General features: G+C 27.5%; 1 protein-coding gene and 1 long non-coding RNA gene across 2 annotated transcripts; both read left to right on the top strand.

The window, feature by feature from the left end:
- The first annotated feature begins 105 nt into the window (after positions 1–105).
- On the top strand, positions 106–1309 carry LOC112758981 (uncharacterized). The gene is made up of 2 exons (XR_011873771.1): positions 106–503; positions 817–1309. It is a non-coding gene; the product is annotated as an uncharacterized lncRNA (long non-coding RNA).
- Positions 1310–10508: 9199 nt separating this feature from the next.
- LOC112758177 (heat stress transcription factor B-3) lies at positions 10509–14100 on the top strand. The gene is made up of 2 exons (XM_025806777.2): positions 10509–11112; positions 13429–14100. Exons 1-2 carry the CDS (start codon positions 10837–10839, stop codon positions 13906–13908), a joined length of 756 nt encoding a protein of 251 aa, XP_025662562.1. The 5' UTR covers positions 10509–10836; the 3' UTR covers positions 13909–14100.
- The last annotated feature ends 833 nt before the right edge of the window (positions 14101–14933 follow it).

The raw sequence follows: 14933 nt of genomic DNA, 5'->3' as shown, positions 1-14933 counted from the left end.
AAGAATATTAAAAACAACGTAGTTTTGTGTTTATTTAAAAAAAAAAAAAAGAAAAGAAAGTAAAACAAAAACATGCTAAACCCCACATCTCCACCCTTTCCCCGAGCCTTCCCTTTCCCTTTCCCAACCCTTCCCCTTCCCCTTCCCCAATTTGCCCTTTCCCTTCCCCTTCTCTCCCTCACAAGCAAGCTTTCCTCAACCCTCTCTGTCACCGGCCTCCATTTCGGTGCCGCGCCGATCGTCCCTCCCCAACCTAGTCTTTCACATTCCCAATATGCTTCTTCGCACCACCACAAGATCGAGGTGCTCTCCAACCTCGCCGTCCAGATTTCACACTTTCCCACTATTTTCAAGCACTTTGTCAACCGCCTCCAACCCTCCGTCGCCAACGTCTTCGTTTTCGAGCCCGCCGCACTCGTCGGTCCTCCCTATTTGTCGTCGTCTGCTCTCTGTTTTCCTCTCTGTCTCCCTCTGCATCCTCCTTCTCTTTCTCTGCAGCAAAGGTTAGTTTTTTTTTATTTTTTTAGTTATTGAATCATTATTGTTTAATATTTTGGATGATTATTGCTGCTCATGATTGTGTTTAATGTAGTTGTCATGGTTGATTTTTTGTTGTTTTTGATTCTGTAATTGTTGCTGTTTTTTTGTGATTGTTGTTTTTGATCGGTTGATTGATGCTGGTTATTTAGGTTAATTGATCTTTTATAATTGTTGTTGGTTCTTTTTTGTGATTTTTTGTAATTGTTAGTTTTTCCAATTCTGTGATTTTTGTTGGTTTCTGAAGATGTTGTTGTTGTTACTTGTATGAAATTGAAGAAGAAGAAGAACATCAATGAAGAAGAGAATTGGTGAAGATAAGGATTAGTTTTTTTTTTTTTTGATAAATATAAAACGACGTCGTATTGGGTATTAGGTTTTTTTTTTAATAAATACAAAACGACGTCGTTTCAGTTCAGCTCAGTTTTCTGGTAGCAAGGATGGACGGAAATTATTTTAAGGACTATTATGAGTTCTGGAGTGCAATTTTAGGGACGAATTTGAGGAATTATTAACTTCGGAGATTACTTTGAGACTCGAGTGCAACTTCAGGGACTACTTTGAGACTTATCTCGTCGTTTACTAATTCGAAAGTGATATCAATTTAACATTTCACGTGGATAGATTCCGTTAGGTGTTAACGGAGTAAAAAATGAAAGGACCAATTCTCACCATTCTCACGACTTTTAGAGACAATGACCAATTGACCCTTTTTTATGTTTAGAAATCGTATTGTTTTCCCTGATAATGAAAAAGAATTGGATTGTGTGTTTATTCTTTTAGTTATAATCAGTGGCAGTTTTTTAAATAAAAATCAAATTCGCAACAGATTAATTTTTTATTTGTTGGATTTGTGAGATGTTATGAAAAATTAAAGAGTTAAGTACGATTTTTTATCTCTAACATTTAGGCTGAAAATTCTATTCGTTTCTGATTTTTTCTTACATTTAAATTCGTGACTAAAATTCAACTTAGTTTTAAAATCATTTTTTTTTCTAATTTTTGGACAAAAATATCCTCCTTCTTCTTTTCACTCATCATCATCAGTTCTCAAATTCACCGCCCTCCTCTCTCCTGCCTCGTCTGACCTCACCGGTTGCACCTGCCTCTCCCTCGTAGCCATCTGAACCTCCTGTCTCTCCTCTGTCCCACATCTCTCTCCCTTCGCCCTCCAACCGCAACCTTGTTACCATCATTCACTCCCTCTACAATATCCACAGTTTCAATGAAGCTCACAACACCTTTTATCTTTTCTTTTCTTTTAACTTCCTTCCTGACACCACACCTCTAACATTCTCCTCTCCGACCTCTTCTCCTCTCGAACCCCGCACCAAACCTGGGTTGTGCCCTTTCTTTGCAGGTTCAGTCAACTCCAACAAATTCACATACTAGCTATTCTTCGACATGAAGGGTAGATGATATTGGCCCAATGTGAGTACTACTCTGATGATTAATGGGTTAGAGAGAGACGAGGTGAAGGAGAGAAGAGTTAGATGCGATGATGTGGAGAAAGTACGCGACGGTAGTAGTGTCGCCATTACACGGTAGTAGTAGTAGTAGTGTCGCCATTAAAACGTAATGAAATCTGGTAAATATGAAAAGTGATAGAGGAGATAAAAAGGGAAGAAGAAAGCTTTTAATGGTGATGAGAAACAAAAGATTGTAATAAAAAAAGAGAGAGACTAACAAGGATATTTTTGTTTGAAAGATGATTTTAAATTTAAATTCAATGTTAGAAACAAATTTGAATGCAAAAAAATTCAAAAATATTTGATACGTAAAGAAAATTTATCAAAAATAATCATAACTTGTCTTATTTAATATTTAAAAAGTTAAAAACAAATAAAATTTTTAAATTAAATTTTAGAGACCAAAATTATACTAAGTGATAGTTTCAATCTTTTAAACGCAAGCGTGACTCAGGACATGATAAGTGGGATCTATTTTCAAATGCTATTGTTTACTTATATCATTAATATCTTGCATTTTCTCATCAATTTATATAATATAAGTAACATATTGGTTTATCGTTCAAAATGATCAGTTTAATATTCAAATTCATGATAGAGCAAGTAAAATTTACTTGCCATAGTCAACTTTTACTCACATCAATCACTTTTGGAGACATATAATACGAGTTATATTAAGTAATTAATGACTTTCTTAAATAATATGAATAATAGATCTTAAAATTGACCTAATTTAAGTAAAACACACTTCACTCTAAATTACTCATCTAAATCTTAATATTAGAATAATTATTTTCGCACACCTAGTGAATTGAACATCCAATATTTACTCATTGTTCACATTATTTAATATTTTTATTGTCTACCTATATTTTTCTTATATATTATTCTAATCTTTATTTCGACTTAGCAGAATGATGAATTAATTAAAATGAATAAAATAAATTCGAAAAATAGATTAAGCCAATGCAAGTCTTTTGCAAAAACATGACTATTAGTGCAAGAAAATTACTTAAATGTCAAACTGATGATGACAATGCAAAGATTTAATTTCCAGTTTAGTGATGTCATTATAAATAAATTATATACCATAGCTATTTTCCAATGGCGCTACCATTATGGCATTAAACCATGAAGTTATTTATGTTATATAATTTGTATGTGGTTTATTTTATATTTTTATTTTTATTAGAATGGTCTTACTCGAACACCCATCCTAATCAATCACTAACGTTAATTAAGACATATGACTTAAGAAAGTTTCTTCTTATCTTAAATTATCTGAATTTATTTTTCAAAGTTGTCTTAAATTGCATGGCCTTTTTTGGTAACTCATATGTAGGAAAAATGTCAAACTACTACAAAATCTTATTCACATTGAACAATAGTAGTAAATTTTTGTAAAAGAGATAAGATCTTATATATATATATATATATATAATTAAATTTTTGTTATGTCTCAACTAGCAAATAAACACAATTTTATACGTGTGTTGCATTTTAACTGCATGATATTGCTCATTTGCACCTATCCCTTATCATCAACAGTCTTGGGTTGGTTTAAATCAATCATTTAATATATATATATATATATATATATATATATATATATATATATATATATATATATATTACTTTTTATATAACAATTATTACAACAGAAAAATATTAATAATAAGTGCCCTTATTAGTTAATGTTTATTGTAATAATCCTTAAAATACCAAGTTAAAGTTTTAAAAGGTAATTCAAGAAATAAAGTATGCTTATATATTAAAAAAAAAACATTTTTACTCTTATTTTTTATAATTTCACTCTACATATAATTATTTTGCATTGTATACTTAGGTGAATTTATAAAAAGAATAAAGTTTTACATCTAAGTGATAGACTAAAGTCAAACAAGTATTTTAAATTCATGTACGCATGTTTCACTGTTGTCGCCTCTTCTTTCTCTTTTGTTATCGTCATCACCAACAACACCAACATTTTGCTAACATCTTTATTGGTCTTGATTTTTTTGCCATTATTAAATAATTTCAGTCCATTTCTTAGTTTATTTGAGATTCATTTGGATCCAGAAATAATGAATTCGATGTGTTTTTGTTTATGATTGAGTTTTTTACTGTTTGTTCAAATCTGAACTAATTTCAGTTTATTTGTGAATTAACTGAGGTTCACTTGATGCTACTGTTAATTATTGACCAAATTTTTTATTTCTTAAAAATGTTGGTTCATTTCTTAGTTTAATTTAGATTCATTTGGTTTCGTTTCGCTTGAATTTGCTGATCTTGTTCATGTGTAGTTGTTTAGTTAGTTTTTGTTCAAATCTGAACTAATTTCAGTTCACTAATTTGTAAATTAACTGAGGTTTACTTGATGTTGTTGTTAAGTATTGACAAAATTTTTTATTTCTTAAAAAATTTCAGTTTATTTCTTGTTTAATTTAGGTTCATTTGGTTTCGTTTTGCTTGAATTTGCTGAACTTGTTTAGTTAGTTTTTGTTCAAATCTAAACTAATTTCCGTTTATTTGTGAATTAACTGAGATTCACTTGATGTTGCTGTTAAGTATTGATCATATTTTTTATTTCTTAAGAAATTTTGGTTTATTTCTTAGTCTAATTTAGGTACATTTGGTTTCGTTTTACTTGAATTTACTGATCTTGTTCATGTGTGGTTGTTTAATTAGTTTTTGTTCATATTTGAACTAATTTCGGTTCATTTGTGAATTAATTGAGGTTCACTTGATGCTGCTATTAAGTAATGACCAAATTTTCTATTTCTTAAGAAATTTGGGTTCATTATTTCTTAGTTTAATTTAGATTCATTTGGTTTCGTTTCACTTGAATTTTTTCTCCTCATCTTCTACTTCGTCTTCTTCTCTTTTCTTCATCTTCTCCATCTTATTTTATTTTCTCAAAATTCTTCTTGATTTACTCTTTTGAGAGGAATAAAATCAAGAAAAAAGAACGCAAATAAAAAAGAAAGAGAAACACGAAGAAAAAGTAAGAAAAATGCAAAGAAGGAGGAGAAGAAAAACACGAGAACGTTTACGTAGTTAGAATGTGTATTCACATTCGGCTAATAAAATTGATTTTTATTAGGTTTAGATCAACTTAATTAGATTTAATTGTCAAAAAAATTTGAATATATAACAGCTCTTTTATAAAAATAAAAAATAAAAATAGTGACATTATTAAAATAGAAGTGACCATATATATTCCTTACATATTAACTTTCTAAATATTTCCGAAAGCTGGACACTACATACAATCTTATAAACTTGTATGTCACTTTCACTAGAGATTCATCATTTTGCTTATCTGCTTGTTGAATTGGTAAACTAACCCAACATTTTAATTAATACATATATATATACAGAAAGATTAAATCAATGCAATAATACTTGTTTGTAGTAATATAATAATATGTGAAAACAAATAGAAAAGGTACAAATCTTAGACCCTTTGAATTGATCTCCTAGGTTCTCCTTGATCCGTGTTGTCAACAAATTTAATGAACTTATATTCATATTTACATTTCATTCATGTTGAAAAATGTGGAAGCAAAAAAAAATGAGGACAATATATATAGTTGGATGAATAATTGAATATAGGAGTAGTTTCCATATTACCAAATAAGTAAATAAAACGTACACACAGAAGGAAAAATATATATAGTTAGCGGAATAATGAAAATTAATTGATGTTTTTTTTTTTTTTTTTTTTGGTTTCAATGAAAATTAATTGATTAAGAGGGAATTGAAGGAACGTTATAAAGGGTTCATAGGAAAAATGGAAAGTCAAGAAAGTGTAGCTGCATTCAACAAAATTCAGAACCTTCTAAAATGTTCCACAACCACGCCCACAAAACCTTCTGTTTAATTCATATACAATGCATGCTAGCTAACTATACATATAATAAGTCCATAATTAAATCATGGCTTCCACAACATTTAAAAAACTATAGCCTACTGATGGTCTAAGATATCTTTTAATAATTTGAGAAAAAAAAAATTCCTCATGAACTTACCCTATTCGCCATTATCAACTTAAAATGACAAATAAACCAAATAAATTCTGAAGATTTATATTTTAGATAGATTAATTTTTTTAAAAATTTTTTTAATAATAATAAATATAGGTAAATTAATTTAAATTAAAATTTTTATTTTTAATAATATATCAATTTTTGCTATTATAAAAAATTTTATTAATACTTTTTTGTTCAAAAATTAATTTGTCCAAAACGTTATTTTTCAGGAATTTATTTATTACTTTAATTCTAATTAAGAACAGAAATGAATTGAATTGAAAATTTCATTCTTTTCGGATAGCTAGTTATACTGTGTGTTTTATTTAACTATTATTAGTGCATAATATACGAATGAAGCAAGTTGAATTGATCAATACATCATTACTACATGGTTTTTATTTAGAGATAAAGTCAAGGATATATATGAATAATATAGCCACATAGCGGATAATTAAGGGAAAAAAAAAGCATAGTCATCTCTTTTGACTATATATATATATAGTCTTAGAACAAAGGCCCATCAAGGACTAACTAAATGAATGAAGACATTCGGACGATCCTTACAAAATAATTATCATCTCATGAGATTCAAGAAAAAAGACTTGGCAATCAAGGGTGCAACTAACATAACTCTTATTATATATTAATTAATTAGTAATATTATTAGTTCCATTATATTCTCCTTCACATATGCAATTACATGCATACGAGCATGTATTATTCAAAGGCACCTATTTAAATAAAGATATTAAAAATATCGTTTTATAAAGATTTTGTATTAAAAGTGTATTTTATTTATTTAGTTTTACTTTAAAAAAAATAATATTTTTATAACATATTAAATTCAAACTATACAATTTATGATCTAATGATAAAAAAGAAGCATCTTTATATAAAGATAATAATAAAATCTTTATGATAGTATTCACCTTATTCAAATAGTTTTTTTTTTTACACGAATAATAATATATAACAAAAAATAAATGTACTTGTAATCATATATTATTTAATATATTATAAAGTATTATAACTTTAAATGATATAATCTTCTCATCTTTATCTAGAGGTCATATGTTCGAATCTCATTTCTAATTTTGAAAAAAAATTTGTCGAATAAAACTCAAACTTGCGACCTCTAAATGAATATGAGAAGGTTATATCAATTGAGTTTTAGCTCATTGACATAATAAAAAGTTTTATATGTTACTTAATCAAATTTATGAGTTTAAAAGTAATTATTTTTAGGTTAAATTATTTTGTCAGTTTTTATAATTTTATCAAATTTATATATAATTAAAGTCTTTATAGTTTAAAAGTTTTCAATTAAATCTTCATACACTATTTTAAATTTTGTAATTAGATTTTGATTATGTTAAAAAATATTAGAATTAAAATCTTTTAAATTATAAAAATTTAATTACAAATTTTATAAAATTATAAAAACTGACAGTATAATATAATCTTATTTTTACTAATATCATAATACACAATTGATAATGTATAAAAAATTTTACATCAACCATTATATGAAAATTAAATTCAATTTCTATATATTATATAAACATGCATCTCTAATAGAATAATTAAATAAATACATAAATAAATGAATAAGTGATAGAAGGCCAATTATTTAATGTATATTTTCAATATTAAAGGAGATATCATATATGACTTATAATTTAATTAAGATGGTAAATTGAAGTAGCATTCTTCTATCCCATATCCGTATGCATGGTGTGGAGAATAATTTAGGGTGGAAAAGACAAAAAGCATGATACTAATACTATTATAATATTGGTATAATTAATCATGATTAATAAAGAAGAAAAAAATCCCTAAATGAAGATTGGGGCCACATATGTGTAATCGTGTGATTAAGTTAAACAAGTTTCTTTTTCATAATCAATATCATATATTTTTCTGCACGCGCTAACTTGGCTTTATGGTTGGAGAATCAGTCTTGTTTGAATGGAAGAAAGTTTATTTGTAGATATGGAAAATGGAAAATGGAAATAGCACACAAAGTCAAACAAAGTCGCTTCCTTTGAAAACCTCCAAAAACATTAGATCATGTTAGAAGGAAACAAATCCTTCCATAGATGAAATTTTGCACGAAAGATATTATTCAATTAAAAAAACAGATTAATTAAAAATACATGTTAGATTTTGCACGAAAGATATTGAAATAAAAAAAAGAAATTAATTAAAAACATATGCTAGAGATATAATAATATATGTACTTCTTTTTTTATTAATTTAAACTTTTTTAAAAAAAATTATAATGTAATATATATCAGTATTTTTATGACTTAAAAATTTAGAAGTTAATTTTTATTTATATAAATTTAAAAGAAAAATTTACGTATAAAAGAACGTGTTAGATATATAATTATTTATTTATTTATTTATTTATTATTTTAAATTTTTTATAAAAGTAATTTTATTACGTATTAGATTAGTATTTGATGTATACTTTAATTTCTTATTATTAAATATATTTACATACAGAAGTATGTAAAATTTTCCAACAATAGACACGATAAAGCTTAAGAAAATAAATTTAAAATATTTATAAAACAGATATTGATTTTTGTGTAAAATTTTTATATAATAAGTAATTTGATTAACACAAATACATTAAGTAATATGGCAATTTATAATTAGATAGAAGTCATATAATTATTTTTTCACATATATTGACAACATATAAAAAATTAACTCCTATTAAAAGAATATATATATATATATACGTATATATTAATTTTATTTAATATAATAATAATAAAAATAATTTTACATAATCATTTAATCAGATAAATATATTTAAATAATTTTTAAAATTATATTTTTAAAAAATAGTTATTTTTATTAATATAATAGCATACAATTAACTGATTATTTGTGTAAAATTCTTTTATATATATATATATATATATACACCTAAGGCTAAAGGGCTTAAACTACCATTATTTTGTAGACTCTGAGATAATCCCACCAAACACTCCCACGTGCTAACGCTATCTATCTTTCACAAACCTTATTCACAAAACTTTAATTTAAAAATGAATTTTATTTTAATGGGTAGCGTTTCCCTTACATTTTATTGTGATGTTGTATTCATTATTCAAGTTAATATAATCAAGTTGCTTGACATTCGTACTCTTTGATAAAGATATCTATATTGGCTATCAACAATTCAAGATTTGATGGTGAAGTGTTTTTAATTAACTATGTTAAGTGTATTTGTTGTGGAATAATTACTTAATTTAATTGCCAATAAAGGTTAAAATTCTTCCGGTTTGGATCAATATCAAATAATGAATTCTAGATTCAATATTTCATCAAGAATATCAGTGAAAATTTCATAAATTAAACGACAAGGTACTCTAATTTTTCAACATTGTCATTATCATTTAATTAGTAGTGCCACTTAGCTTGTGGAAAGAAACTAAAGATAGTTTAATTTGGTAAATCATCTGAAGAACATGAATTTAAATTTCATATATTATGTGAGGTGCTTATGGCAAATAAAAAAAAAGTATGAAGTGGTCCTTTTCTAAAATTATAGTTTGGGATAAAAATGACTATGTTTAGTGGCAAAATATCACCCACGTATTTCTCAATAAATCAATTTTAATTTTAAATCAAAATGAGCTGTATCCTTATAATTTTTTTTTTTATCTCAAGTTATAAATTATTTAAAAACGTTACATTTTTTTAATTATTGAATACCTCTAGCTAGCATATTATATTTTCATTCAAGTCATCAATAAGTAAACTATATTATTATCTTTCGTCTAAAATTAAATAGATAAATAAACATTTATCAATAGTATAAACACTTCCGTTTTTTTAAAAAGGAACTATTATCTTTCTAATTATTATTTTATAAAAACCCAATAATAAAAACATATTAGTATCATTGAGTAAGTAAAAAAATTTAATTTTAATACACTGTCAGCATAAATTAAGTAGTTTTATATGTGTATTTAATTACGCAATGTTATATTAGGATAAATAATTATTTTTTACATTAATCGCGTGAATGATCATCTAAAAAAATAGATATGATTGCGTAAATAAAAAATATAGGGTACCAATATATTATCTGCCAACTTATTGCTAACAATAATTAATTATTATATTTTAAAGATATTTTTATTAGACAAATCTAAAAAATATATCTATAAAGATATTTCTATTAGACACAGCTATAAAAAAAACATTTTTATTAGACACATCCACAAAGACACTTCCATTAAATACAATTATAAATAAGAGTTGGCAGAAGTTGGCAGAAATAATGTTAGTAACGTAGCGAAATTGTTGCGTAAAATATTTTATACTATTAGTACATTAAAATTAAACTCTTAAATTGATATAGTAATACTTAAATAAATAATTAAAAAAGAAGAGATATGATGATGAGATCAAACTTCAAAGTGCATGACTATGTGCATGGCACAAGAAAAAACCAACCTTGACACACTATATATAAAAAAGAGGGTAGGCATAGTGAATACGTTTCAAGCATTTATTCTCTCAAAGAAACTAAAAGAGAGAGAGAGAGAGAGAGAGAGAAGAGAGAGAGAGAAGGAAAAACCGAAGCACTTGCAAATCTCATGAACTGTGGTGTCGTGTTGGGGTTCTATTGTTGGGATTGGGAGTTCTTAACTGCCCTTCTTCTCTTCTCCTCTTCTTTCATCAATCAATCTTATTAGATACTTAATTTCATCATATTATATATATTCGTCTACTTCTTCACAAATCAACTTTCCTTTTAATTAGAAAAAGAAATGGAGGCAACAATATTATGTGACAATAATAATAATAATAAAGGGTTATTATTGGAATGTGGTGGTGGTGGTGGAAGGAAGTGCAATAATCCACCACCGTTCTTGTTGAAGACATACATGCTTGTGGAGGATCCGGCCACCGACGAAGTCGTATCGTGGAATGCCGACGGCACGGCGTTCGTGGTGTGGCAGCCGGCGGAGTTTGCCCGTGATCTCCTCCCTACACTCTTCAAGCATAGCAACTTCTCTAGCTTCGTTCGCCAGCTCAATACCTATGTACGTATATTTAAAAATAGAATAATTATGTAATATCACGCTGATAAAAATAATTATTTTTCATATTAATTGCATGAATGGTCATAAAAAAACAAATGTGATTATACGATTGTATAAAACGCTTTATATTATTAGTGCATCACAATATATAACTAGTACTTTGATGATTTAATACTTAAATTTATGGACTACTATAATTATATAAGTTCCTATAATATGATATATTATGATTTTTTTTATTTTTTTTTTGTTAGTAAGGAACATAAAATTAAGGATCCTAATTTTGTTATTTCTAAACTTTATCTTAAATTGATCAAGAAAAATTTTATTTGAATATCAAATTAAAGAGTGCCCATCTCATGATGACCATCATGGAAAGTGATACAAAATTATAAGTGAAGGTGGTAGGTTTTGAAAGCGAGAAATTTGGATAGATGGACATTAATTTGTGACTCTCTTTAATATTTTATTATTTCATAATATCTATCCCAATTAACATTTCTATAAATTGGAAAACCTAAACGGCTGATGAATATCCCTCTTTGGTCAATAAGTTGACTACTAGAAAGTTATTGTCATAAAAAGTAAAAGAAAACAAAAAACTTTCATTCTCTTTAGTTCACCATGATGGAACATTTTTACCAATATTTCTAGGAACTATTAGGCTTTGTCATATATATGTTTAATATTCAATGAAGCTTTTTCATTAATTGAGGAATGTATGATACATATATTAAAGTTCTATTTGAGTATTTGTTATCACTCAAAACTAGAATAGAATATATAACCGTGTATCTTATTAATGAAGTGTTGTTGCTTCGGTGTGAAAATGTTCTAGGGAAGACTCAATCAAAGTTAGAAACTATAGTATATAGTAGATTAGAATAAATTATTACTGGTCAAAAATATTTTTTTTTTCTTGTATTGTTTTCAGTTCATGTTATGCTATGCACGTACATGTGCTTGTGACGGTTCAGGTGGGAACCGCCATAATAAATAAAACGGACAAAAATCAATTTTTGTGGGCGCTATATGGTTTAATAATAAAACGGAATACTCACAGACTTATTTATTTTAATGCAAATTGTAAAGTATCTAAGGCAGCCATTTATTTAATGCTGAGCTTTCATGATATATATAGGTGGAAGATATTAAATAATAATAATAATAATAATAATAATAATAATAATAATTATTATTATTATTATTATTATTATTATTATTATTATTATTATTATTATTATTATTATTATTATTATTATTGAGAAGGTGAAAGTTAATAAAATTTTATTTATTTATTTATTTTGGTTCATCATCAAAGAAAGTAATATGTATACGGAATTTGTTGGTTGTGTTAGTAGAATTATAAGAGAATGATCCCATTTGATTAATACTATTCAATTCAGGTTTATGATTAATAAACCAAATTAACAAATATTTTTAGTAAAAAAAAAAAGCAACCAATTAACAAATTTTAACTCAAATACAAGGCAAATATTTTTTAATCACATGGCTACAACTACAATTCAGATTTATTTATTTTAAAATAAAATATCTATTCCTTTTGACTACGTGAACCATGGTAGGTGACTTCTAATTTTAAAGTCTTAGATTGTATATAGAAGTTTTCGGGTTTTGACTATTTCAATTCATATTTCCTTTATGAACTTCTATTTCTCTAATTCTTTGTGGGCGTTGATTATTTAACCCTCTTTTTCTTTTTGATCGGTCCACACAAGAAAGAAGAGAACTTCTAGCTTATTGCCTTGCCGCAATTAACGCATGATCTATCTAGCCTCTAATAATAACATGTTTAATACTGAATATTTAGTGGGTGAGTTTAAAGCTGTGTGTTAATATCTAAGCTAGCCATGATAGATATTTTCTATAAGAATATATGCATGTTTTTTAAGATGAAAACTCAGGTGCAGTTAATGTCATATGAAGTTGATAGCTGAGAATCATTAAATGATTTGATAGATTTGACTAAATTATCATCTAACGATTTTTAGCTATCAACTTCACATGGAGATAACTGCACCTGCGTTTTCACCATTTTTAAAATTTTAGTTTTAAAAATAATATAATCTCCCATTAATTAAAAATAAATGCCTGAAAAGGAATTTCCTTAGAAGTTACATTAAGTTATATCCCATTAACTTTGTTCCATACCATCTCCTTTTATTATTATTATTATTATTGACATGGACATTGAGAAAGCATTTGCTATGGAGTAAGAAAATTATGTTCCATGGAATATGGTAAAATGTTTCTTGACCTAATATTATCCGAATGTTGGATTGGATGTACAAACAGGGTTTTCGTAAAGTTGCAACAAGCAGATGGGAATTCTCCAATGAGAAGTTCAAGAAAGGTGAAAGAGAAATGCTATGTGAAATTCGAAGAAGAAGAGCATGGACAAGCAAGCAACGGAATGCAGCACAAAATCAAGGTGCACCCCAAGACTCCGATGAAGATCAAAGGTCTTCATCGACTTCTTCGTCTTCGGGTTACACCACTCTAGTTGATGAGAACAAGCGCCTCAAGAAGGAGAATGGGGTGTTGAGTTTAGAGCTCACAACCATGAAGAGGAAGTGTAGGGAACTGCTTGATTTGGTGGCGAAATACTCGCATGCTCAGGAGGAGGAAGAGGACGAGGACGAGAACGAGGCCGAGGCCGGAAGGCCAATGCTGTTTGGAGTAAGATTGGATGTTCAAGGGCAGAGGCAGGTGAAGAGGAAGAGAGACGAGATACGTGAAAGCGCAAGCATTTTGCTCTCTCAATCATGCAAATAGATACATATATATATATACACCTATAGTAGCTTCAAAACATAAATATAGTTACTCAAAAAGTGTAATAATCAAATGTTAGCTAGGTTTGCAGAATTTTTTTTTCCCAATGTTTTTTCCTCCCTCTTGTGCTATTAATGTGATGATCACATATTTGGTAATTGGTATATATCAAGAACTTTGGAGACTGCTAAATCATCATAATATTGCAACAACCGTAATATAAGAACATGATCGATATGTCTATGTAAAATTCATTTGCAATTATATATTATATATGGAAAATGAGAGTTTATAACGTACTTATAATTTTAATATTCAAAGGTGTAATATCACTCATTAATAAGTAGTAATAATGTGTTCCACAGGCCAATGAGTAATAGCTCAAATGGCATAGTCTCCATACTCAATTAAGAGGTTGCGAATTCGAGTCTCCTATCTTTAGTAAAAAAAAAAAAAAATAGTGTTCTACAGCGAAAGGCGCGCTCAATCGCTCACAAAACACATATATCCAAGGGTAAACAACATCCCCAAATAAGATATTTATTTATTTTCAGAGTTTCATATATAATAGAACGAAACGGGCTACATTATTGGCATTTTATAGTGAAATAATTCATTGCACCCAATAATTAATTTCGCTTCAAAATAAGCCGCCATTTCCATATTAGTAATCACAAATCATAATGATGAGGAATTGAGGATAATAAACACACTATATTTCCAAAATCCAATGCCTCAAAATATCAATATTTACTGTTCCTAAATCCTGATACATTAACTAATGATCATTTATCATTGCAACTTGCAAGACTAATCATCCTCATCCTATTCTCCAACGTCAAATGCCCTTGATCATCCTGATCCCTCTCTCCAATATCTTCATTTCCAACTAACATTCTAACAGTTCTAACAGTCATAGATGCCAACATTAGCCCTGTTCTCTTCTACAAATTTTTCACGGCCGAAACATCAGTCTTATATACATCATCTATGGTCTTATATGTCATAAATTTTTCCTTCAAATT

The sequence above is a fragment of the Arachis hypogaea genome, chromosome 16 (assembly GCF_003086295.3).
Source record: "Arachis hypogaea cultivar Tifrunner chromosome 16, arahy.Tifrunner.gnm2.J5K5, whole genome shotgun sequence".
NCBI classification, from domain to species: domain Eukaryota; kingdom Viridiplantae; phylum Streptophyta; class Magnoliopsida; order Fabales; family Fabaceae; genus Arachis; species Arachis hypogaea.
Note: the sequence above shows the minus strand (reverse complement) of the source record. Positions and strands in the feature narration are given on the sequence as shown.

Excerpts from the sequence above, each read along its gene's own strand:
- LOC112758177 (XM_025806777.2), top strand. The coding sequence starts at position 10,837 with ATGGAGGCAACAATATTATGTGACAATAATAATAATAATAAAGGGTTA. Across the intron at positions 11,113-13,428 it reads TTCGCCAGCTCAATACCTAT|GGTTTTCGTAAAGTTGCAAC; the intron begins GTACGTATATTT and ends ATGTACAAACAG.